Source organism: Phodopus roborovskii, unplaced genomic scaffold, assembly GCF_943737965.1.
Source record: "Phodopus roborovskii unplaced genomic scaffold, PHOROB, whole genome shotgun sequence".
Lineage (NCBI taxonomy): Eukaryota > Metazoa > Chordata > Mammalia > Rodentia > Cricetidae > Phodopus > Phodopus roborovskii.
Window position 1 is genome coordinate 702,846 of NW_026125887.1, and position 27,341 is coordinate 730,186.

Consider the following 27,341-nt stretch of genomic DNA (forward strand, 5'->3'; position numbering starts at 1 on the left):
TCCCTGGAGCATTGTGAGAAAGAACAAAAGCAACCAATGGCACAACCTCTATTCTCAAGAAACCTAGAGTATAACCAGGGCAAGAAAATATATACTTGTGGAACAACTATAAGACAACTTAACACATGTGTACCGTGGGCTATGTAATGGCTACTAGTATTTTGAGAGGTGTGCAATGACAGTTAAAGGAAGTGATATGGAGAAGATTTCATCTAGATAACATTGCTCAGACATCTGATCATTCAAAAAGGTCATCAGGAAAAAAAGAAAAGAGTGAAAAAGACAAAGAAAAGCACACAAAGTAAATTTGGTATTTATGCCTTGTCTGACATGGACCGTGTGAATGAATGGTACAAAAGGGTTTAATAGAAAGTATCAGGAATTTTAATGCCTGGCTAACAAAAGCTAAGGGAGATTTTTCAATTATTTTTTTCTTGATTCAGGATAATATTGTGTACCCTTTTCATGTAGCCCTGACTGGACTGGAACTTGCTATGTCAACCAGACTGTCCTTGAATACACCTGCCTCTGTCTCCTGAGTGTTGGGATTAAAGGCATGCAACACCACACCCAGATAATAATGTATGCTCTTAATCCCCAACAGGTATAGTAGTAACAAAGCATACTCACCTTTATTTACATACAAACCACATCATGTCAGGTTTCTCCAATATGATAACTGTATTTTTTCAAGATAAGTTCCCTCCCTGTACTCATCAAATGTGTCACATTGTTAGACCAATATACATCTTACCATCTGTGATGGTTTGAATGAGAATGGTCCCCATAGGCCCATATATTTGAATGTTTGGTTCTCAATTGGTGGACTATATAGGAAGGATTAGGAAGTGTATGTAGCCTTGTTGGAGAAAGTGTGTCACAGAGGGTTGGCTTTGAAGCTTCAGAAACCCAAGCAAGGCCTATCCTCTTGGTCTTTCTCTGAGTGTACATATCTCTGTCTGTCTCTTTCTGTTTCTGTTTTTTCTATCTTTTTGTCTTTATCTCTTTCTCCCTGATGCTTGTGGATAAGATGTAAGCTTTCAGCTACTTCTCTAGCACCATGCTTGCCAGTCTGCTACCATGCTTCCCATCACAATGGTTATGGACTCACCCTCTGAAACTGTAAGCAAGCCCCCAATTAAATGCCTTCATTCATAAGTTACATTGGTCATGTTTTCTAGTTATAGAAATAGAGAAATAACTAAGACAACATCCTCAACCCTTCTGGCCCTCTCTGAAACACTAAATATAATTGGCTGTACCATCCTTTTAGAAAATGTCCTCCCATTTTGTGACAGTAAATTTTCAGGGTATTGTGGAACAACCTCACAAGTTCTCTTCTTCCATATAACCTTTGTTATTAGAATTCTGTCATTTTCTGTCCTAGGCCATCTGTTATCCTTCACTTTCTTCCTTAGTACTCTCACCCCCCATCCAGGGTTTTAATTACTATCTAGTGTCAATACTATAGGATGACACTCCAGGTTATCCTTCATTTTTTTATCTCTAGACCCATACTCAACAATACATCAAATAAACCTCTCTCAGCTTGAGTCCATTTCCATTCGGAATGATGCTGTTATACCCTTAAACTCAAGCCTGCTTATCCTTGATTGATTCTTCTTTCAAGGCCTCAATATCAAGTTATTGGGTGCTAGACTGTTGTTGCCAAAATTTGTTTTGGCATCTTCATTGCTATCGTGCTAATCTAAATAGGAAGTTATCATTTCTTCAACTACTTCCTAATTGAATTACCTGTATCTGTTCTTGGCCCTCTTCCAAGTAACTCTTCTTTTTAAAACAGGTGTAATATTCTTCAATGATATCCTCTTATCCTTAGATACATGTTCATATTCCTTAACAACACTCAACCATCTTTTATATCTCCAATCCTACCAGGCACTGTTATAGTTGGGTTTCTATTGCTGGGATGAAACACCAAGAGCAAAAGCAACTTGGAGAGGAAAGGGTTTATTTCAGCTTACATGTCCCAATCACAGTCCATCATGAAGGGAACTAAACCTGGATATGGAAGATCCCTGTTTACTGACTTGCTCCCCATTGCTTGTTCGACCTTCCTTCTTATAGAACCCAGGAATACACTTCTGCTAATACCTCTAGATTCTTTTTCTTTATAGCTTTTGCACTTGCTTTTACACCTTGAGAATTAGAATGGAATCTCTGAACTTGAGTCAGGCGTTGAAACTACCCAGAAGACAAAACCTAATTTCTGAGCTTTGATCATAGTACCAAAAAGCCTAGGACCCAAAGCATAAGACTTCCCATAACCTCTGTTGTTCTAGAACAAATTGATTTCTGTTTTCCATAAAAAGAAAAGAAAAAGAAAGAAGGGAACATTATTACCTACTGTGCCTTTCAGACAGAATTCATAAACCATTAAAGCAATCTTTATCCCTCAAATCTCCAGTGAGTCAGATAGTCCAAATGCTATGTTACAGCTGTTCTCAAAAATGTTTATGAACAACTATGCCAGAAGCAATTACCAGGACACAAAAAATATACACAGCAATGAAAAACATTGTGCTAGCTTCTGAGACAGAATTTTAAGCAAGCCAAGAGAAGCAACAGAAACTTCCATCTAAGTCTGTTCATACAACCTACCAGACATACAAAGCTGACCTAACATGCCTACCCAGCATGCAGTTTGGACTGTGAAGGGTAAGTATGGCAGAAAAAAGAATCTAATAAAGGGGAAGAGAAGCTAATAGGAAGAAGAGCTAAGAGGAGAGCTTCAACGTAGCTGATACTTAGCTGAAGGACTGGGATTGGTGAACAAGGGTGGTGAGGCCTTGGAGATTTTCCTTGAGATTGATTTTATCTATCCTTCTATACAAGTGAACTCATACGTATCATCTCAGAGCTAAACACAGCAGCAATTCCAAAGAGAGAATAAAAGATGAAATCTAAAGTCAGTGTTACCTCAGATTCATCATAAAGTCTTCATGGTTCCCCCTATTCAGGTGCAGGTCAGTGGGGTAGACGAGAAAACTAACAAGCAGGATCATTAGGATCTCCATGGAATTGTTCCCCCGATCTACAAAATCACCGTTAAAAACGTATGGATTGTTCTCTGAAGGCAGGCCATTCTGGGGAAGGAGAGAGGAGACAGGAAGTAGTTAAAAGAAAGTTCTCTTAAAAGTAGGGCTATGTGTTTGTTCCTGCAGAAACAGAAAAGAGGCCCAGTCATTGCTTTTACTGGGAAGAATCTACTCAATGGCTTGAGCTCCTTCCAGGGCACATACCAGCAAGGGACCTAAAACCAAAGAATAAGCTTGGGACAGGAAGATTTCATGGAGAATGGGATTGCTTATTCTGCCCATCACATACCATTAGTTTTCTCTGGAAGGAGCTAGGATTTGTCTCATTGTCAAAAATAGATACCCTTGTGTGTGTAGGAAACTGTGAGAATATACTGTATGAAAAAAATCCAATAAAAAAGAAAACAAACACATAATGTAACTACCAATAAAGTGCATATTCTTATCTTGCCCTTCTCTCTGAAAAGAGGGAAACTTCTAACCAGAGAAAAACACTAAATTAACCATTGGAGCAATTTCATTTAAAGAGCCCAATATTTACCTTCTATGGGTTATAATTATCTCAATTTGCAAAGTGGAGTTGACAATGTATCCCTTGCCAAATCACCTGTGATAATGGACATGCAAGAACTCAGGCAAGAGGGGCCATGGTGGTGCATGCCATTAATCCCAGCACCCAGGAGGCAGAGGCAGGTGGATCTCTTTGAGTTTGAGGTCAACCTTGTCTACAAAGCCAGTTCTAGGACATCTTGAACTGTTACACAGAGAAACCCTGTCTCAAAAAATTTACAAAAAGAAAGACAAAACAAAATAAAACAAAACAAAAAATAAAAGAACTCAGGCAATGCAAGAGTTCTGTAAGATATGACTGACAGGACTGATACACCAGTGGGCAGATATAACCACGCCGTGACTCTACCCAGTATATATTCTGATTGATGATGACCAGGCCATATCAGATACCAGCTACTGTAAGTATCACTTCTGAATATGAGATACTATTTTTATTGTTTATTTATTGTTTAGATTATACTTATAAAAACAGCATTTGTATAAAAAGAAACAGAGTCGGGGAAAGCACTAGTTTTAAAATAGCTATTAACTTGTTCAGTCCTTCACAACAGAACTCTAAAACAAAACATGTATATATGACATGGTTACATTTTCTCAGTGTCATACTTGATAAGGAAATAGCTAAGTGCATTCCTAATGCACGGTAAGATACAGTCAAATGATTTACAAATGTATTTCAAATAGAGAAGTTATGTCAAAATGCACACTTTCCCTCAGAAATGTTATCTTCAGGAAAGAATATACATTTTCTAATTATTTTAATGTTTCAAACTATTTTCAAATTCTTCTTTTGTTAGATTTCAAACTGTGTAAGAAAATCTTACTACTTTATTTCAACATCCCATAATTTATGGGCATTTTAAATCATAAATCTCACCATAAAATGTAATTTAAAATATTATAGGTTATAACTATGATTTAGGGATTCCAAGAATTATTTATACAATGTAACATGTTCTGAAATCAAGTCAGGGAGGGAAGCAGTGGCATATTGTAATAAGATAATTAATATCACAGTCAGCTACACATATAACACAGTTATCATAGAGAAAACTATTTAACCCTTTCTTCATCTGAAAAATGGGAATGAAACACATCTTTAATTATCATGCAATAATTTTTGGAACTCAACGTTATATGTACAAACAATTCCATGCAAACCATAAATACAAATAGACTCATTAATTGTGATTTCCATGCTATTTCTAATTTTAAGATTACATTAGTTAACATTTTTCCACTTGTGTTTTTATTTTACTTTTTTGGTGTGTGTGTGTGTTGTATGTGTATGTTTCTCATGCTTTTACTTTTGTCTTATTCTAGTCCTTTTACTTTTGACCTTTCTGTTTTCTAAAGAGAGAGAAAGATGGTGTAGAGTTGGATGAATAAGGAGATGGGGAGGATCTGAGAGATGAAGGAGGGGAAACTATGATCAGAATATAGTATATGAAAAAATATATCTTCAATAAAAATTAAAATAAAAAGTACTACTGTTGCAGAGGATCCAAATTCTGGTTCTAGCACCACATCTGGTAGCTCACAATCACTTGTAACTCTAGCTGCAGGAAGATCTGATGTCTTTGCCCTGGGCACCTAGATTCCACTTCTTTCTCTCTCTTCTCTCTTTCTCTCTCTTTCTCTCTCTCTCTCTCTCTCTCTCTCGCTCTCTCTCACACACACACACACTATATATATATATATATATATATATATAAAATTTAAAAATACATGGGATTAAAATGTGCTGTTTGAATTTTTTAATTTAATTTTTTAAATTTAATTTATTATTTTACATGTTGATCCCAGTTCCCTCTCCCTCCCTCCCTCTCTCTTACTCTCTCTGCCCCCTCACATGCACCCTGACTACCCTCCCCTCCCACCCCAATTCCACATGTAGGGCAATGCTATCCAGGTGGGGTCATGTAGATCTGTCAGGTCATTTGAAGTAGGGACTAGGGCTTCTCTCCTGTGTCTAGGTTAAGGCAGTATCCCTCCATGGGGGATGTGTTCGCAAGGTCCTTTTGTGCACCAGGAATACATCCTGGTTCCACTGTCTGAGGTCCCTTAGACTGCTCAGTCCTTCTGGCTGAGACCCATATTCAGGTGAGCCTGAGTCAGTCCCATGCTGGATTCCCAGCTATCAGTCTGGGGGCCCATTAGCCAACAATTCCTTGAATTTTTAAATTAGTGGATTAGAGATAACCAACAGAGAATTGGAATATATTACTGATTTGAAAGAGCAAACAGATTTTTAAAAAGCAAAAATGATAGAATTCATAAGGAATAAGTAGGAGCCATGCATGTTGGTATATACCTAGAATCTCAGCATTTGGGTGTAAGGTAGAGGCAGAGGTAACAAGAATGCAAGGTCATCCTTGACTACATACTGAGATCAAGTCCAGCCTAAGAACCATGAGGCCCCTCAATAATAAAAGAAAAAGAAACAAAAATAAAATATACAAAGGAATGAAAAAATAAGAATAAAAAAAAGGAAGTGAGGCAGGGGGAGAGAAAGGGAAAGAACTAAAAATACCCAAGAAATTAATGTGCTAATAATAGGCATTCCATATTGGGGGAGGAGAGCACAGATGGAGAAGAAATAATTAAAATAATACTAATAGGAATTCTCTATGGCTAGAAGACTTCAGGAGCTAGAGTGATGGCTCAGTGGTTCAGAGAACTTGTTGCTCTTTCAGAGGATCCAGCACCCACACTGGGTGTCTCAAACCACCTGTAACTCCAGAGGAGAATAATTCAATGCCTTCTTCTAACCTTTACAGGTGTCCATGTTCATGTGCATGCACACATGTTTGCATAGACACAAACATATAAATTAAATATATTTTTTTAAAAGGAAATTTCAGTTTGATATTTGGAAGAGCTCATTACTCTTAAGCATAAAGAGGGAGAAATTCCATCACCTGTTTAAGATCTTAGAAGATGTCAAACAGAAAAACAAATAACTAAGGGGAAAGAAAGAAAGAATAACCTTGGTGTTGTTGAAAGGCAGAAGATGGTAGTGTTGTTCAACATTTTAGTCTTTCATATTTGGGCTTTTGAGGGGGGCCCACCACTCAGCTCCCAAATGTCCCATACATGGAGGCTTATCATTACTTATGAGTGCCTGACCTTAGTTTGGCTTGTTTCTAGCCAGCTTTTATCTTAAATTAACTTGTCTACCTTATCCTCTGGGGCTTTATCTCTCTCTTCTGTGTTTCTTACTCTACCTTATCCTCTGGGTTTTTATCTCTCTCTTCTGTGTATCTTACTTTCACTCTTTCTCTGTGGCTGGCTGGGTGACTAGCCCCTGATGTCCTCCTCTCCTTGTCTTTCATTGCTTGTCTTCCTCATTTCTCCTTCTGTTTATTCTCTCTGCCTGCCAGACCTGCAAATCATTGCTCCTGCCTCACTATTGGCCATTTAGGTCTTTAGTAGACCATCAGGTGTTTTAGACAGGCAAAGAATCATAGCTTTGCTGAGTTGAACAAATGCAGCATAAACAAAAGTCACATATCTGGAAATAATATTCTATTGCATAGTAAAATAAAATCTACAAATTAAAGAGAAAAAGGGCCTTTGAAACAAGAACTCTACATCAACAGAGACGTCATTAACATCTAAGGATAGCATAAAAATATTTACAGGTATGTGAGGGTTCAAAAATTATTCAGGGCAGAAGGAAAATGTGTTAGTGGCTTAGTACCACAAAAGCAATGAGCTGTATACATGTATATCAGGCATAGTTTTAGGTTCGAGGAACAAAGAAGTTGATAATACAAAGCCACTGTATTCAATGATCTTGCAGTCAGAGAGATAGCCCTCATATGCTTTGAAAGGAAAGTACTCAACAAAAATATAATGATAACAATTAAAATGTCTTCAAGCAAGGACAAGACTAAAAGGAAAGAACCCAGTTGTGAAATAATCTTTTTGTTCACTGTGAAGATGCGACTTGTTTAATAAAAAGCTGAATTACCTATAACTAGGCAGGAAAAGAAGTTAGGTGGGACTTCTGGGGACAGAGAGATCTCAAAAGAGGAAAAGTAGAGTCACCAGCTGGACACAGAGGAAGAAGGACATGTAAAAGCCACAAGCCACATGGCAGCACATAGATCAATAGAAATCAGTCAATTTAAGTTACATGAGCTAGTTAGAAACAAGAATAAGCTAAGGCCAAGCTTTCATAATTAATAAGAAGTCTCCATTTGGGAACTGGCAGGCAGGATTGAGAAAGACTGTTATACATGGCCCAATGTCTGGCCACGTATATTTACATAGGGCCTAAGAAAGATTAAAACAATAGTTTGGAACACAAAGCCAAATGAGGCATTACTGGAGCTTCATTGTCCTGCCTGTCCTGCCTGTCCTGCAGCCCCTTCAGCCCAAATAAGCACACGGAAGTTATATTAATTATAAAACTGTTGGCTAGGGCTTCTTATGGCTAGCTAGCTCTGTCTTAATTATTAACCTATTTCTACTAATCTTTGCTTTGTGGAAATGGTTATGCTTTTGTTTCCAAAGAAAATGAGAGGCTGTGAATTCTTTCAAGATTGATAGAGATCAGGTTTGATAAAGGATCCCCCCCAAAAAAAATCCTAGCTACAGACATAAAGAAATAAACCCAGAAAAAAATACAAGACAGAAAAACAGAGATACCATAATAGAGGGAGCCATCATAGGTTTGAAAAGAAAACTGACTCTTGAGAAATGATGTCCAGAGACCTACAAGACTGACCCCAACTAACAATTTGAGAAACAGTGGAAAGGCTACCACAAATACCCTTCCCTGATAATGAGATTGATAACTAAGTTATAAGCCATCATAGAGCCCTCATTTAGTAGCTGATGGAAGGAGAAGCAGACACCCACAACTAAATACTGAGCTGAACTCCTGGAATCAAGTCGCAGAGAGGGAGGAGTGATGAGCAAAGGGGTCAAGACCAGGCTACAGAAACCCACAGAGACAGCTGACCTGAACAAGGGGGATTTCATGGACCCCAGACTGACAGCTGGGAAACCAGCATTGGATTGACACATATCCCCTGGACATGAGCCTCAGTTAGAAGGCCTAGGCAGTCTAAGGGACCTCTGACAGTGGAACCAGGATGTACCCCTGGTACATGAAAGGACTTTGGGAGAACATTCTCCGTGGAAGGATACTCCCTTAAACTAGAGGAAGGAGGGAGGGCCTAGACCCTACTCCAACTGACTTGACAGATTTTGATGATCCCCTGTGGAGTGTGGGGGGATTTGATGGGAGGGGGTGAGGGGAGGATGGGAGGGATGGAGAGGAAACTGGGATCCATATGTAAAATAAGAAAATAATAAAACACACGCACACACACACCCAACAACAAAAACCTACAAGACAGGTGAAATATAATTTACCTGCTCAAACATAAAACAAAAGAACAAAAGTCATCTTTGGCTGGCTTTTGTACAACACACAGTCCATACTTGTGTTAATATAGATATGTATACTACCTTTGAAAGTTTGTGTGTTTTCAGAGTAAGGAGACCAAACACCAAAGAAAACATGTGGCCCAGGTGATCCAGCCTTCCAGAGTGCCTCTGCTGCAGTTTCCTTAGAGCTCTACATCCAGAACAGCTTCAAGGGATACTGGCTGAGCTGGTCCAGCCTCAGAGAGTTCTAGCCAGGACAGTTAAGCCTTTGCTTTTCCATTGCACAGAGACTGAACAACAAATGTTATGGCTAGTTTTCCTAGGAGTTAACCATTATCTCAATTTTCTCAGTCGGTAGGGAGGGTGGTTTTTGCTTGTTAGGTGGGCTATTGATGTTTGTCATCATTTAGGGAGGTTGGTTATACATTGTTACTGGTCATAGTCAGGGACAAAGCTAAACAAAGGAGATTAGATTCAGGGATGTCTTTCCGAAGGGAAAAGGGGGTGATAGTATAGAAATGATGATATAAAGCATGGATTGTTGAGTCTCCTTTTGAATAACCACTAGTCTCAAATATTTTAACATTGGATGGATTTTTGTAAATTGATACAAATTTAAGGTTATTTTTGTCATTATGTGTGTGCTTCTACTCTCGTTAAAAGTATTGTACCTATAGCTCATTTAAAGTTTAAGTTTAAGGCAGCAGTTGGGAGGCAGAGGCAGGCAGACCTCTCTGAGTTTGAGGCCAGCCTTGTCCACAGAGCTAGTTCCAGGACAGGTTCCAAAGCAATACAGAGAAACCCTGTCTCGAAAAACAAACAAACAAAAACCAAAAAAGCTATTTAGGATAATTGTAAGGATTCAGGCATTATGCTGGCCTTCTCTTGTCACCTGGCAGAACGCCCAGGTCAACCTAGAGTTCCAAGGTTGTGTAGTCTGCACACAAGTGCAAAGGACCCCTTTAAATAAAAGACCTCTGCCCACTTAGGCTCTCTTTCCCTCTTCTTCTCTTTCTGACTCCTCTCTTTGTTGATGTTCTCTTGGGGCAGACAGGACTTTTCCTGTCTCCCTCTTCTCTTCTGTCTTCTCTCCGTTTTCTTTTCTGTCTGTCTGTGTCTCTTTATCTCTTTTCTCTTTATTTTCCCCTTCCACCCTCTTTCTAATAAAACCTCACTAAGCTCTGTCTGCATTGTGTGTTTGTCGCTGGACTCAGTCAACCTCACCTGCCATGGAATCGGCCAAGGTTCCCCACATGCTTTGTCATAACAATAATAAAGAAATACAGGTTAATATTAATCTATAACGATCAAACTTATAGCCATGTTAAGTATATTTTCAAGGCCAATCAGAGACATGTTTTAAGTAGATAGATGGCCTTCAAACACTTCAGAGAGCTACACAATATGACATTTTAATGTTTTAGCAATATAGGGCTTTTCATGACAGTGAGACATGTCTGCTGTTGGCAGCACCAATTTACTTCATAAAAGGATGGTGTGGATCAAAGAACCTTCATAAGTAGTTTGTTTTCTTTATGGCAAACTTACATTTAAATACTAAGTAAAAATTCTAGAATCAGAAGAAATTGTTCAAAATTATAAATACATTATTCAGACTGAACAGACAAAAATTAATAAAGTTCAGGATCCAATAAAATAGGGTTGTGGATGTAGACTGCTAGTTTAGCAAGGGCCTTAGGGTTTTCTATTGCTGTAACCTCAGCAACTCTTTTAAAGAGAATATTTAATTGGGGCTTGCTTACAGTCGCAGAGGTTCAGGTTCAGTCCATCATCATCATGACAGGGAGCATGGCAGAGTGTAGACAGATGCTGGAGCTGAAAGTGCTACATCTTGCAGGCAACAGAAAGTCGATTGATGGTCACACTGAGGGAAGCTTAAGCAAAAGAGACCTCAAAGCCCACCCGACTTGCTCCAACAAGGCCACACCTCCAAATAGAGCCATTCTGTTCAAGGGCCATTTTCTTTCAAACCACCACAGCCACACAAAACTAAGCATGATGTCAGTCACCTGTAAGTTCAGCCCTTGAGACATGGAGGCAGGACATCAGATATTAAAAGTCATCTTCGGCTACATAGAGAGTTCAAAGCCAGCCTAAGCTATATAACATGAGACCTTGTCTCAAAAAACAAACAAATAAACAAACAAACAAATAAGAAATTGATGATTTACTCAGTAAAACAGAATCATGGTGTACTAGCTAGTTTTATGTCAACTTGACACAAGATAGAATCATCGAGAGGAGGGAACCTCAGTTGAGAAAACATATCTATAAATTGAAACCATAAGTAAGCCTGTGGGGTATTTTCTTCATTAGTGATTGATGTGGGAGGGCCCAGCCCACTGTGGGTGGTGCCATCCCTTTGCTTTTGATTCTGGGTTCTATAAGAAAGCACGCCAAGCAAGCCGTGGGAAGTAAGCAAGTAAGCAATACCCCTCCACAGCCTCTGCATCAATTCCTGCCGGCAGGTTCCAGCTCTGTTTGAGTTCCTGTCCTGACTTCCTTCAGTGTTGTACAGTGATGTGGAAGTGTAAGCCAAAAACCAAACAAACAAAAAACATTCCTCCCCAACTTGGTTTTGGTTGTGGTGTTTTATCACAGCAATAGTAACCCTAAGTGAGAAATATGCTGTAAGTAATCATATAACTATTTAATAAATACACACAATGTACTAGAAATATCAAGAATAGGAAAGTAATCAAAATAAATGGAAAAAAGTTAAATTTTCAAACACAACTTTAAAATTTTGTTTTAAAAGTCCAAATACAATAATAATACAAAATAAAATCACCAAAAATACATAAAGAAAGAAAAAACAAAATAAAGCAAAATAAATGGTAAAGAAAAATAGAAGTAAAAATTCCAGACATGCAACTGAGTTAAATTTTCACGTAAAAATATGAAAGTTGTATTAAAAGAAAAACTCTGGTAAATATTATGTCTGAAAAAACATAAAAATATATAAATAGATTAGAGAATACTGAAAACAGGTAATTGTAACAAAATGAAATTTAAGATAAAAGTATTAACTGGTGTTGCATCATAACATTTATAATCCTAGTACTGGGGAAATAGAAACAAAAGGATTACAAGTTTTAGTCTAATTCAGTCTACAGAACAAGTTCAAGGCCAGCATGAATGGCATTGTGAGACCCTATCTCAAAAGCAGGTGATGGTGGTAATATACCTTAGTGGTATAATACTTGCTTAGCACACAGATAGCACGGGTATGATCCCTAGCACCCTAAAAATTAAAGTGTTTAACAAAGCTTCATTATAACACAATAAAAGCACTTCATAAACAATATACATTTTATGAACTTATAGTAAATATCCAAAGAAGAAACATTTGCTGCATAGTCTAACTACAAGTGCAAGAATAAATTGTTTAACAATACAGAGGTAGTAAATATTTGTGTTTAATTATTGCTCTAAAATAACCTAAATGCCTAAATAAAGTCATGGTGGCACATGCCTTTAATCCCAGCACTCGGGAGGTAGAGGTAGGGAGATCTCTGTGTGTTCGAGGCCAGCCTGGTCTACAGAGAGAGTTCTGGAACAGGCTCTAAAACTACAGAGAAACCGTGTCTCCACAAAACCAATGATGATGATAACAATAATAATAAAAACAACAATAATAATAATAACCACCTCCATAAGTCACATGAGCTAGCTTGTTGGAGACCACTCCCCATGGTGGGATGCCATGCTTAGTCTTAATGCATGGGAGAGGGGCCTGGCCCTGCCCCAACCTATTGTGCCAGACTATGTTGACTTCTCATGGGAGCTCTTACCTATGAGGAGTGGAGTGGAGGCCAAGCTACAGGGGAGGTGAGGGGGAATGGGAGGAGGGGAAGGAGGAGGGGTGGGAGGGAGAACTGTGGTTGGAAAGTAAAATGAAATTTAAAAAATTTAAAAACTTGAAAAAAAGATTTAATGAAATAAAATAGAAAATAAAAACCAATACCCTCCATAAATTCTTGACACCTTTTTTTAAAAAGGTAAAGTTTAATTTTCTTCTCCTTAAGAGAGACAGACTTAATGACATGTTTCTAATAAACAGAAAAAAAAGTACAAGTGATTATGTGAAACTAGAGGCTTAAGTCCAGAAGACAGTGTAGCTTCCTGTTTCTCTCTCTTAGATTGCTCACTTTGGGGAAAACAAACTGCTATTGTCATGAGACTATTCAGCCAGCCTTGTGGAGAAGCCCATGGGTTTAGCAACAAAATGAAATATTAACCATCTCTTTTTGTACTTTTAAAAGACTTAAAGATTTATTTTTTATGTGTATGGGTGCTTGTGTGTGTGTGTGTGTGTGTGTGTGTGTGTGTGTATGATATTAGATCCCTGGAACTGGAGTTAAAAATTGTTGTGCACCTGTCATGTGGCTGCTGGGAACCCAACATGGGTCTTGTGCAGGAGCAGCAAATGCTCTTAACTACTGTGTTCTCTCTCTAGCCCTGAGTTAGTCTTCTTGATTTTTTTTTGTTTTGATTCAGTCAATCTCTCAGATGCCCAAAGCCCTGGACAAAGCTTTTCTATAATCCTATCAGAAACCCTGAGCCAGAAACATACAGCTAAGCTTCACCCAAATTTCAGACCCACATAAACTCTTAGGCACTAAATTTTGTCATTTTAATAAACTAAATATTGAAGTGACCTTTTGTAGTAATGTATAATATACATACTTAGACAATTAAAATAGAAAAGATATGCAAATTGAAAAAGCAATAACTTTAATAGTTATATGGAAAATTTTACAAAAGTAGTACAATTAAGTTTCCAGATGCCCATGCAAATGTTGTGAAAATTAACTTTATACTTGGCCTAAAAGAAATCTTTAAGAAATATTTTACAGGGAATTTTCTTATATTACAACAATGATATTTGGAATAAATAATACAATATAACTAGAAAAATTCTTGCTCAATGAATTGATTCATAGAAACTAACACTTATAGTCTTGATAAGCAGTGGAGCAAAGAAAAAAGTTAAAGCAAGATTCAGGTTTCACATGAGGGCCAAGGAGAAGGCTCAGCAAGTAAGGTAGTTATTAAGCAAGAATAAGGACCTGAGTTCCAATTCCCAGAACTCACATTAAAGATTGGTGTGCTGTACAGATGTATAACCACAACACTAGTAGACAGAGAGCAGTGGAGCCTACGACTTAATGGCTAGCCAGCCTAGCCAAAACAGTAAGCATCAGGTACTTTGAAAGACCTTGTTTCAAAATATCATGTAGAAAGTGATAAAGGAAGACACTGATGTCAACCCCTAGCTTCGATATATGCTGATGGAAGTGTGAGTACACACACACATACACACACACTTATACATACACACTCCACCACCATCACCACCACTTCCCCACCCCACTCCCATAATTAAAAATAAATAAGAAATCTTAAATGTATAGTAGACCTCTTCTAACTCTTAAGCCTTGCAAGGCAATGACTTCCAGAAAGGCAAGATTTATTTGGCTATATTTCTGTCTTGCTTGTTCAGGATCAATCAAATTACTTTGCATAATCGAAGTTAGAACCTATTTTAGTCTCCAAATAATAAAGGAACTAAGTCTCCTTTGTTACACGAGTCTCTAGGTTTTTTAGGATCCTGCTACTGAGAACTCATTCAGTTCCTTTCAAAAGAGCAAAGATTCTTCACTCAGTTCCAGTAAACTCAGACTTATTCTGTAGATAATAAATAACACATCACTTATGACATGGAGATTAAGCAATTACAGAAAACCCAGGATAACTACAATTTTCAAAAGCACTCAGATGATCTACAAGATAGAAAAAAGGAAGCAGAACATAATTAACTTGAATAGACACACACAAAAAGAATGAGACAATGAGACATTTTCCTATATTCTCTCCTATTTCCTACTGAAGCATTTTTATCATAGACATCTGGAAGTTATTTCAACATATCTGATATTCCCTAAGGTATACCAAACAATAACTTCTGGACTTCAACTCCATAATATTGCAACTTTCATTTTTACAACCTTGATTTTATCCCAGTGGTAGCATGAAGTATCCCAGTGCCAGGTTTCATTACCTTCACAGTGGGAAAGTTATGGGCATGGACTGAGGTGGAGGAGTGTGGAGAAGAAAGGAAGAAAAGTAAAACAAGACAGCATGGAACCCAACAAACAGCATCTGTGGGATACCCACAGGGTTCAGAGTTAATTAGTTGCTCTGTGTCCGTGGCCAGCTCCTTTTCAGCTTCAGGAGCACCACTCACAGCACCAATTTAACAAACTAATTCACTAATACTTGATCTACAGTTTCAAGCTTTCCATTCAGTGAGGGAAAATGTCTTGTAATGGCAGCAAGGCTGAGGCTCTAAATGAAGTATTTCAAATTGGTCACTCCAATTAAGCAAAAGTGGCTGATTAGAATTAACCTTTTCAGAAAATGAAATCTAAAACCACGACCTAACTAATGATATGCAAATTGCTTCACTTGATGATAAAATTACATTTGAAGACACATAAAGTGGAAGTACCCTTTTAGCAAAGGTCTGTTGTGGTTAAGAGTATGGTACCTAGAGGGGGAAAATTCTTTCTCAAAGCAGATGGCATTGTGTGAGCTGAAAATATCTCAGCATTTAATTGCTAAAAGACAAAAAAAATGAGGAGAGTCAAATACTAAACAAACAAGCATACAAAAAGCTAAGAACAATTCCTCAAAAGCAATCATTGGGCTGAAATCCCAACTATTTTACAGTATACCACATGAAAGTATGTAACAAAATCTTCCTTACCCTTCAAGACATTGCTTCATGATTTGGGCCCTTATTAAACTTCCTTAAAGGGCTTTTCAAAACTACCATCCCTTAACCCAGGCATGGTACTACATGCTTATAATCCCATGAGTACTCAGAATGCTAAAGGATAAAGATTTTGAGTTCAACAATAGCCTAGGCAATACAGTCTGGCTGTCTCAAGATAAAATAAAATGATGAATGAGGTTTGAGGCAACACACCTGGGATCCCAGCATTTGGAAAGTTGAGGGAGGGGGATTGCAGCAAGTTGGAGGCCAAACTTGGTTCCACAGCAAGATCCCGTCTCAAACACAAAAACTAGCCATTTCATCCAGGAAGTCTTCAGTGAAGTTAGTGCCCTACTAATAAGCTCAGTTAGAACTCCAAATTCATCTCAATTATGATACATCTCTTAATTATCTTTTATTTGTTGTGGGCCCCTGTGGTGGTATTTTGTGTTTTATCTAACAAATAAAGCTTACCTGAAGATCAGAGTGCAAAGCTAGTCACACTAGTTAGCCACAGAGGCCAGGCACTGTGGCACACACCTTTAATCCCAGCACTAGAGAGGACTGTAAGTCAGGAGGAGACAGGAGTCATTCTGCAGTCACACTGAAGATAGGATTACCCCTTTTTGTGTGAGCCTTGGTAGAGGTAAGAACTCTCTAGTGGCTGGCTGTTTTGCATTTCTGATCTTCAACTTGAACCCCAATATCTGTCTTTGGGTTTATGTTATTTGTGCTACAATCCTTACCTCCATCTCTGTGCTAGGAACTGATCCCAGGGTATCTTGTCTTTTTTATCAATCATATTTCCCACTAAACTCTGTCAGGGCAATGATTTTCTCTTAGTCATTCTATGTTGCCAAGTTTTAATATATTAGCTCATGCATAACTGATATTTAATGTGTATGAAATGAATGAACCCTCTAGTCCATCTATGTATGCTGCTCTAGTTTTTACATGGTGCGTATGTCTTCATCACCACAGAGATCAAATAAAAGGCTTATTGAGTGAATAAATTAGTGGAAAGATTTATTTTTGCATATGATCAGTTATAATGATAAAGGTCTTGACCCTGAAATCCCACTACTCATGAGGACAAGACTGGAAGATCACAAATTCGAGGCATGCCTGGGTTCTGGACTGAGTCTAATGTCTCAAACTTAGAAAAATGAAACAAATGATTGAGGATATAGCTTAGTGGTAGAGTGCCTTGTAACATGTGGTAGGCTTCGGTTGCAATCCCTGGCACTTTCAAAACAAAGTCTTGTGCCAAACCAACCACTTAGAAGAGACAAGGAAAACGGTATGGCATTCCACTAATGTTGCTGCCCCTCAGTCTTGGTTGACCTGGACCAAGCCTGAGCATATAGTTTTGCTCATACAGAAGAACCAATGAGGAAGAAAGTGCACAGCAAAATGCCAACTGAGAGATGAATAAGAATTTTTCATTAAAGCAAAGCTTCTGGATTCTTTAGGGTTGATAGAGAAGAATAAATTAACCATGGGAAGGCAAAAAATATCAGGTATTCCCAGCTTTAAAATTTTCCAACATGATACAGTTGAGCGAACCATTCTTCAAAAACCAAAATTTGTTTCCCCTAAAGCATAATAATGAAATCAGCATAAGTTAAATTATGACCACTAGCTGGCTCTAAACAAGCTTTGGAGGTCAGGGTTCACATCAACATGACTCAACCCACAGCTCCTGTCAATGAGCTGGAGTGAATGAGCTGGGATTTGGTGAGCTGCATTAATTGAGAACAGAACAGCACAGTGAGAATCAGAGGCCATAGCAGAAATTCCACCACATCCCGAAGTGATCACTTAGTTCAGAGCTATGCACCTGCTACAACCTTGAGCAGAAAACCTTTGTATCTGATGCCACAATTAATATTCATTCGTATTGTAGGCATTGTTTATATGAATTATCCAGATCATAGAAACTTACTCCTTTAAAAGTTAAAATCGTTTGTGAGATACTTTAACCTCTTTGGTTTTGAATTTGGAAAATGTGTCATTTCTTCCTTTGCTTCTTAACAGACTGTATGCCACCCAGCTTCAGACATTGAGGATCACATAGGTGCATTGATCTAAACACCCACTCAGGTGCTTCTGCGAAGTCTAACATGCTTCCCAATATTACCCAGTTCATGGAATATCACTACCTCATTTCCTGTCTTGTTTTTATAATTGCACAACTCCTCTTATCATAAGGAAGCATGTTCACTTTCTGATGCTACCATTATATCTCACTTTTGCCTTGTCTCTTTCTACTGACTAATCTGTGGGGTGAGTAGTCCGGCAAAGATATTTATGTGGATATTTATGAGGAAATGTTTCCCTAATTATGATTAACAATCGCAGAATTAGGGCCTATGGTCTGCCCTATGAATAAAGTTGAATGAATTCATGACTATTTCAAGACATCAAGAGATTAGATTTGAAACCTACTCTGTTTGAAACCATATGAGTGACAGCGAAGAAAGGAATGCAGCTGGAAGTTTGACAGCCTGAGAGGTGGGCTATCCTTTTCCTTGTAGGGCAACATTGTTTGTAGAGCAGTTTGTATTCTTGGTTTTGTGTAGCACCACCCTTATGCCAAGTGTTATCATTCTGCATTTCAATTACAGACAAAAATGATACAGAAGGGGCAAATATCTTGACTTTTGGAAATTAGAGAGTGCACTTCTTTGGATGTGTCTTTAGTCCTGACTCTTCATTGCACTGCCTTTATCTTAGTTACACGTGTATCATAGGCTAAGAGGCCCTGCCCCAGCATAAGTTTATCCTGTCATTTATTTCCTTTTCTCAAGATACCATTAAACTGCAAGGTTTCAGAAATGTTCTCCAATAAAGTAAAAAAAAAAATCTTTATTCAATTAGTACAAATTCCTTTAAAATAACAATGAGGCTTGGCATGGTGGCACATGTCTATAATCTCAGCAATCCGAGGTAGGCGGATCTCTGTGAGTTCAAGGCCAGCCTTGTCTACAGAGTGAGTTCCAAGCCAACCAATGCAACATAATGAGACCCTGTCTCAAAAAAGTAGTAGTAGTTGTAGTAAATTGAGCATAGTGATTCGGACCTGTAATCTCAGCACTCAAAGGAGGATCATCCAGAATTTTGGGGAAACCTGGGCTAAGGGTAGCTTGGTTCACAAAGCAAGATCCTATCTCAAAAAACTGAAACTACACACCAAACACACACACACACACACACACACACACACACACACACACACACACACACACCACACACTTGTACAGTTTTAGCACTTTTTCTTGTGCCATTGTTAAAAATATTGATGATATTAGTGACCAATTCCCTTTGCCCTCACTGCCTTAAAAAATGTTACTTAGCATAGTTACTCTTGACTTCCTTTTTAAAAGTTTTAAAAGGTTATTATTTCTTCCTTTTAAAAGGGTATTATTGTATGTGTTTCAGATATAGAACATGATGTTACAGGCTACATACAAAGACTTAAAAAGGAACCACAGTGAAGCAAATCAACATACCTATCATCTCACATAGCCACTCAGCTTTTTTTTTTTTTTTTTTTTTTTTTTTTTGGAACTCATCATTAAAATCCATTCATTTAGCATGAACCTCAGACACAGTAAATGACTGAGCACAGTAGGTTGCATCTTGGTGAGCATGAAACCAAAACAAGTATGACCAAGAAATGAAAGTGAGGGAAGTTTGCCCCCTGGAGTAGGTAACAGCAGAGTTGCTTTGTTCCCTAAGCAGCACCCTCTTTGAGTGAAACTACCAAAGGGATTTTACATGGTACAGTTCTACATGTTCCTGAACACTCACTCAGGGAGCACATTTCTGAGCATATACAGTTTAGGAAGGAAAGACAGTGGACACATTTTTGAGCGTGTTCAGCTCAGGGTTATAAAGTACACATTTCAAAGTTAAAATGGTAGATGGGGACATTTTGGGGTATGCTCAGCCTGTATTATAGAGATGGCAAAAAAGAAATCATCTGGGCATGCTCACTTTCCACATAAGGTTTTAGCTGAAGAAGAGAAAGGACACTTTGAAAATGCTTTAATACGGGAGTTTGTCCCTAAAGGTACCAACTTCACAACTTAGCAGCCAATAAATACACTCACATTGGACATAGATTTCGTTTCAGTTTCTTAAAAAAAGGGAAACCTTGCTGCCATCAATGGTCCTTCCCTCCATTCCCCATTCAGTCAAACAAGAGATGTGTATGGTTCATTCGACACCTAATTTGCATTTTATCTTCTCACCTTGAGCTTGGCAAAATTCTCACCCATGGCTCTTATATATCACCTCAGTATGTCCCGCTTACCTTCTTCTACCCCAATCTACGCAAGAGTAGCTTCCTTCTCTGTTACTTCAGGGCCTGTAATCTCCATTCTCTGAATATTGTCACTGGAAAACTCTTTGAGATGTTTCTGGCTTCCATTTGAATGCTATATTTTCACCTTGAGTTCCTTTTCAGCTTCTTACCACCCACCTCCTCCTGTTCAGTCTTTACATTAGCACCCTCCAGTTTCATATACTCCATGTCACTTTGCCAGTGCAATTAAAGAACTGTGGCAGAATACTCTGTTCTGACCTCTCTACTCCAGGACTCGTTCTCTGATCACAACCTCAATACCTTCAGCTCCCCCTTGAAAATGTTTCTTTTCCAAGTGCCCCCCCCCCATTTAACTAGGTCAGTCATTTTCCTTTTTACGTATCTTCCAATGCCTCTAGGTAAAGACTTGCCATATACTTTTGGTTATCACCAGATAGTTTTGGTTATTGCCATATTTTCTTAGTTATTGCTCTCAATATCTGAATCCTTGGATCCTTGGATTGTATCTGTCAGCAACAGGAGAACTGGACTTTTGGACATTTAATATGAAGTCGTATGGTAAGTCAGACAAATATTCCTCACATTGGGCAATCTGAGACTTCCCTTTACCATTCCATCCTTCATCTCCTACACCTTTCCAATCTGTCCAGGGATATCCCCATGCTTTGATGAAAAAACTCCCTTTAATTCACCTCATCCTGAAAGAATTCTCTTCACAAATGTGGATCTTCCCTTTAATGATACTGCTGGACCCCTGACTCTAGTATCACTCTGAAAGAAAAGAAGCCATTTCCTGCAAGGGTCAGGGTAGGGGAAGGTCTAACTAACAAACACTTTGCCTGACTGCTTTCAGCCCCAGGACCTTTGCGTAAATGTCTTCTCGGCTCCTCAGCTCTAGCTAGGTCTATGAGGCCAACTCATTCAATATACATTTTTTCCCCCTGGTACTTTCCCTCCTCGTTGCTGATATTCTTTTACTCATCCTTCTAGCTTGCTTTCTGGATTCTACCTCAGACCCTTATATTACCTGGGAATATTTATCCTGCAATTTTCTACCCCTCCTGCTTCCTAAGGCTCTTCCAGCTACTCCTTGACCCTGATGCACATTCTAAACCTTCATTCCTCTTATTTCTCCCTCACTGGCCTCTCTTCCTTCCTTCCCTAGCTTGATTCCTATGTTTGATACCTGGAAGTTACCCTTACTAATTCCCTCAGCTCCCTACCAGTAAACCTTTGTCTAGAATTCCTATACCACCCGAGGAGCTTTCAAATTCCTATGAACACCATCCCTACCTAGCTCTGTAATCTTGCTTAGTAAGCTGCTGGAAGTCTCTTCCAAATCTGCTCCAAAGTGCCTGATCCATTGTCCTACTGGTAGTTTGGCCTATCCCATTTTCTTCCAAGTTGCCATTATGCATGAATGAAATAAAATACTGCATTTCTTTTATAATGTAGTTCTTTATAAAGGCTATTTGGGGAGCCAGGCATGACTGAGAATGCCTTTAATCCCAACACTCAGGAGGCAGAGGCAGAGGCAGTCAGATCTCTGTAAGTTTGAGGACAGCCTGGTCTACAAAGAGTTTTAGGACAGCTAGGACTGTTACACAGAGAAACCCTGTCTCAAAACAACAACAACAACAAAATGCTATTAGGGGAAAGAGAGAGGAAAAGGGCATGAATTTGAAGTTGGGTTGGTAGGGACATGGGGAGGATCTAGAAGAAGTTGGGAGAGGGGAAAGAATATGATCAGAATGTATTATATGAAAAAACTTAAAAGATAATAAATAAGCATTAAAAATACTCTTGGATAATTCCATTATTTGACCCATAAGATAATGTATGGAATGGAAGCCTAAGATAATACAGAAGCTGAAAAATGAATTGTGGTTACTCTTGCTAGTCATAAGGATGTCATAGATGGACAGTAAGTGCAACAGCAGAGTGACTGAAGTCAGAGCTGATGAATCAAGGGAGAAAAGACAGCAATTTGAAATTTACTAAAGCAATCTCTTTTCACACATAATTAGTGTGTGATCAAAGACTCACAGGATGTGTTAATTTCCAAGCAAAACAAAGAAAACTGCATTCCTGTTCATCCTGTACCACTTGAGCCTTTATGATATAATAAAGACAGCCAGGTACACATTCTAACTGATATACAGATAGCCACAATGTTGAACAAAAAAATCTAATTACATTTTATAGCAAATTTCTGAGATGTGTGAAAAAAAATCAAAAGACATGCCTCTACAAATCTTTGAGCTTCTAAAATGCAAGATCCTGCTATATTACATTTATATTTGTGTGTTTAGGCATGCATACAACAAAAGTACTGCCATTATATGTCCTAAGACTGCCCTCACTCAAAAAAAGCACACATAGTTAGGAAAGCAATCATTTACCTTATAGAATATCAACAAAAGATCATCCAATTTCCCATGTATATCACCTGGAATACAAATGAAAAAAAATCATTATTCAGTAGGCACCAAGATGCAATGCTTACTTTGTTACATAATTTTAAATCTCAAATACCCCAAGTATTCTCACAGGATTGGCTTTTCACCTGGTGTTGATAAGACTAATTCAATATGCAGTGTGCTTCCGCCGACTCTTCTCTTATGCTGCATAGGTGGCGGTGGGCCAGCAGCTGAAACTGTTTGCTCTAACCATTTATGCAATTGACCTCTACACTAAGAATTTTATGTTTATTTTCTTGTTCAATCCTTAGCAACCATTCTAGGAGATGAGAAGTATTGTCACCATTCTTATATTCCAAATGAGGCTCAGAGTAAAGCAACTTATATAGTTCACCCAGTCACCAAAATCAGAGCTAGAATTCAAACCCAGCATTCTCTCACCTCAAAATTAAAACTCAGAATGATTTCCTCTGTATTGCCTATATTTAAATGCTCCAGAGAGACACAGAATACCTCTTACAGGAAGCATAAACTCTCTAAGGGCCTATCATAAAGCCTAGGAGACTGACTGCAGGCACTCAATAAGTGACATGCATTTAGTCACTAAATCAACAGCCCTTCATTGCTGGGCTTTGCTTTATTTTATTTCTAGCTTTAAAAGTTCAAAAATTATGTCTAGATAGCTTTGATTCTTTTGACGAGATAGTTGTAGGAAAAAACAAAAGCTAACTAAGGAAAACTATTGAATATATGACTCATTAAAAAGAGTGACTACATGAATATTCAAATTTTCTGTTTGGACAAATAATTTTAATTAAAATATCCATCTTTCATAATCTTTGCTCAAAATTTGTATTCAACTTAATTACCATATAATTTAATTTGGGGACACTTTTCTCGGTTTATTTAAAATCCCACAAACAAGATAATCAAATATATGTGACAGAAGACTTGAATTACACTAAAAATAAAAAAGTTTAAAACCTACATCATCAGCACTTATTTATAAAACTGTCATAATATTAACAATAAGATAAAGGGCATATTGATATTAGTGGATACTTAAATGTCAATACCTTTAGAAAGTCTCACTCCAAAAGTTAAACAATTAAATATTTAATATACTTTGCTAATTACTTGATTTTCCTAGTTTGCTTCAGAGTCATTTGCCTTTTAAAAATATGAGCATTTTGGCAGTGGAAATGATTCATTGAGATTAGCGCTTGCTATTCGAGCCTGACAACCTGAGTTCAGATCATCATTAACCAAGTAAAAAACAAGGTACAGTGACAACCATCTTTAACCTCAATGCTGCAGGCAGCAGAGACAGGCAGAGTCCTGGAGCTCACTGGCCAGTCAACCTTGCCAATTAGTGAGTTGCAGATTCAGAGAATGTACCTGTCTCAAAAAGTAAAGTGGACAGCAATGGAGAAAGACATCCATCACCAATCTCTGGTCTCCATATGCATGCACACGTGTGAACACACACACACATACACAACACAGACACACACCACCACCACCACCATTACCACACATACAGAAATTTGAATATGAAGTACTATAATAGCTGGCATGCTAAAATATGAAATTATTTCAGCACTTTAAGAGTTGAGGATTCTTTTGGTTTATGTCACAGCACATGGAAAGAAAGAAAGCTATAAAAATATTTTTAGTTTATAGTTGGACATAAGATCCACATACCATAGAAAGGCAGACATAAAGATATTTTCACGGCAAGCAATGACTTGAGTACAGAATTGATTATGATTTATAATGAATTGTAAACTAAACAACAAAAACTTCAAGAAGCTAAGGTAGAAGGATCAAGAGTTAAAGTCCATCATATATTATTCAGTGAGTTCTAGGCCAGTATCAGCAACATAATGGGATACAATCTAATTTTTTAAATTAAAAATGATGGGGCCACAAATACTAATTTATGTTAGGGAAATTTACTGATTTTGACTTTTTCTCTTTACCAAAGGTACTATGTGGGGGGAAAATCTGAAAATAAATGATCCAAATGTAGGGCCCCTTAAATGAATGGACTTGTCCATTCTACCTGGTCTCTGGTACTTTTCTGATGAGGATAAGTGAAAAATATCCAGATAAGTACAAAGATGACACTCTCCCTAATCTGGAATATAGAAGACCTCACTTTTAATTCCAACCCTATCACTGACTACCTGAGCAAGCCAGCATGCGGGGTATTGTGTAGAAATGCATTGACAACATGTTTGATCCCTAACATGGAAAAAAATAAGAACTTAGCTTTTAATAAAGGGACCAGAGCATCTTTGTAAGGGATTTTTGGTTCTCATACTATGGAATTCTAGGACCTCCATGCCTCCTAACTCCTTTCTTCTTCTAGGGTGAAGTGGCACACATCTATAACCTCAATGCAGCTAGATCTGCAATGGCAACTGGAGGGCTAATGGAAAATGCACAGGAGCAGATCCTAACATCTGTTTTTGATTGTTATAGTACATTCAGCTAGAAAACCTAGGCCCTGGCTTCAGAGGCTTCACAGGTTGACCTGGTTTACTGAGCCTTGTGGCCCATAGTTCTTTATTTCCATCAAAAGCAAAGCCTGCTATGGCTTTGAATAAAAGGTCTCTGTGATGAGGCATATTATTGTCTAGAGAGGCCTGATTAGGTTGAAATTAAACCATTAGAGACTCTTCAAAAACTGGAGTCAGGCCATGTCATGAGATACATACTGCTACATCAAGTCTCTGTCATCACTATGAGATGCTAGGAATGGAAAGGGTTTAATTAGATTGTCAAATCCACTTCTACCTGCCAGCATAAGAGAATGTGGGCTAAAAACTGATTTGGAAAATAACAATCACTGTTTTGTAACCTAAAGCCTTAATTAGAAGTTAGGGAATTGCTGTTCCTTCCATGCACCCCACTCTCAGACAGTGTAAGCATGCTGAGCACCAACTGTGATGAATTTCAATGTGTACTGTTTCTTGAAGCAATATCCTGCCAGGCTGGCCTATAAGATAACAAAATCTCAAATCTTGTTATTTAGAAGAACAAGAAACAGATTTTGGGGACATTCCCACTCCTTTAAAAGCTGCAAAGACCAGTTGGAAAAATATAAAACAGCAGCCAAGGGCAGAAAAGAATTTAATCTCCACCCTGCCTTGGGTGTTTCTTTTCCCAGTAGAAGTGGCATGCATACAGAGGCACACCTGGAAAGAGCAACATGAGATGGAGATAATGAGAGCTAGTCAGAGGGCAAAGAACACTTATTCTACCCATCAGTGGCTTTCCATATTAAAATGCTATCTGCCTTTAGAAAAAGCTACAAGAGTTCTTTAATTTCTCACATAATTAATTCCTACCAGATGGTATGCAAAACAAAGACAAGATGGGGAATGGTATTATCATGATAGATAATTCTATATTAACATTTTTCCCTTAACACAATCCAATTTCCATACTTTTCAAGTTAGGCAAATGATGCAGGACCAAGAGGCTCCTAAATATTAATGTGACAACTCTCCTCTGAAACTTACCACAGATTGTTATCTCTTTGGAGGGAGAGGTTTTTATGCGAGTGAAATTTGGCATTTGCTTCAGGACTTTCCTAGCTTCAAATAGCACCTCTAAGACGTAATGAGCATGAAGTATCTGTGAAGAGGAAGCAGAGGAAATAGAGATAATGAACAAGGGAGAAAGGCATGACTGTAGAAAACTATAACAATGAGCATATGAGTACAGTTCAGGTCCCTGTATTTCAGGATAATCTTTATATCAGATAGATTATTCCAATGCAGTGTCTACTATAATAAGCCCCCAGGAGATATTTGTAATTGAATAAATGAATGGTTCCAAAAATTATTTAGAGTCTCGTGTTCTTTTGTTGACATTAACCATTTGCTTAGAATATTTTTGATTATTTTTGGTTCTTCGATCCCAAGAGGAGAGATGAAGGAAAGGGGGTGGGGTGGGAGTCACTTGGCCAAAGATAACATTCAGACAAAAGAGTAACAATAAGAATCATTTAAAAGGGAGTAAAAAGGAAACAAGGAAGGAAAGGAAAAGAAAGGCAAACAGCCTGTGAATGAGGTGTAGCTTTTCATTTGTTGAGATGCCTGGCCACTTGTATAGTAGGTGCTGCTGAGCACAGAGACCTCACTAAGGAACCACACAGAGTCCCAAGCCTCCTAAGTATTGCTCCAGAATTTGGTGTACAGCATGCTCAGGATAGTAAGCACATTGCCATAAAAGTCTAACTAGAAAAAGATTCAAATCTCAAGATATTTGGATTACCTTCTATTTGTTGCTGCCTTACCACACTCTTCCAGTTACAGCATCGATGGGTCATTGTGTGCTACAGATTTTCTGCTTTTCTCTTAAGCTTTAAGAAATCCAATGTGTCTTTCTCCTTGGTTTTCAATTATGAATTTTCCACAAAGATAACAAATAGGTGATTATCACACAAACTTAACTAACATCAACACAGCTTTAAGGGTCAGGTTGGCTTAGAATCGGGACGTTCAATATGGTAGTCATTTGCGATATGAGATAACAGAGTCCTTCAAATGGGGATTAGTGAGAATTGAGATGTGCTACAGGACAAAATTCAGGCAGAGCAGTGGTGCACAAGCACTGGAGAACCAGAGACACTCTCTGTGAGTTTGAGGCCAGCCTGGTCTCCAGAGTGAGTTCCAGGACAGCCAGGGAAAACACAGAGAAACTGTCGCGAACAAAATTCATACTGGATTTCAAAGACTTGG

General features: G+C 38.2%; 1 protein-coding gene across 1 annotated transcript in view; it reads right to left on the bottom strand.

Moving 5' to 3' along the window:
* The window catches only part of Ppef1 (protein phosphatase with EF-hand domain 1), a 74,784-nt gene that overhangs the window by 29,833 nt on the left and 17,610 nt on the right, over positions 1-27,341 (bottom strand). The window contains exons 5-7 of the mRNA XM_051178899.1: positions 26,118-26,232; positions 22,570-22,616; positions 2,941-3,107 (exon numbers count right to left, since the gene is read on the bottom strand). Of these exons, the coding sequence (XP_051034856.1) occupies positions 2,941-3,107; positions 22,570-22,616; positions 26,118-26,232 (329 nt within the window). The remainder of the gene's footprint in view (positions 1-2,940; positions 3,108-22,569; positions 22,617-26,117; positions 26,233-27,341) is intronic.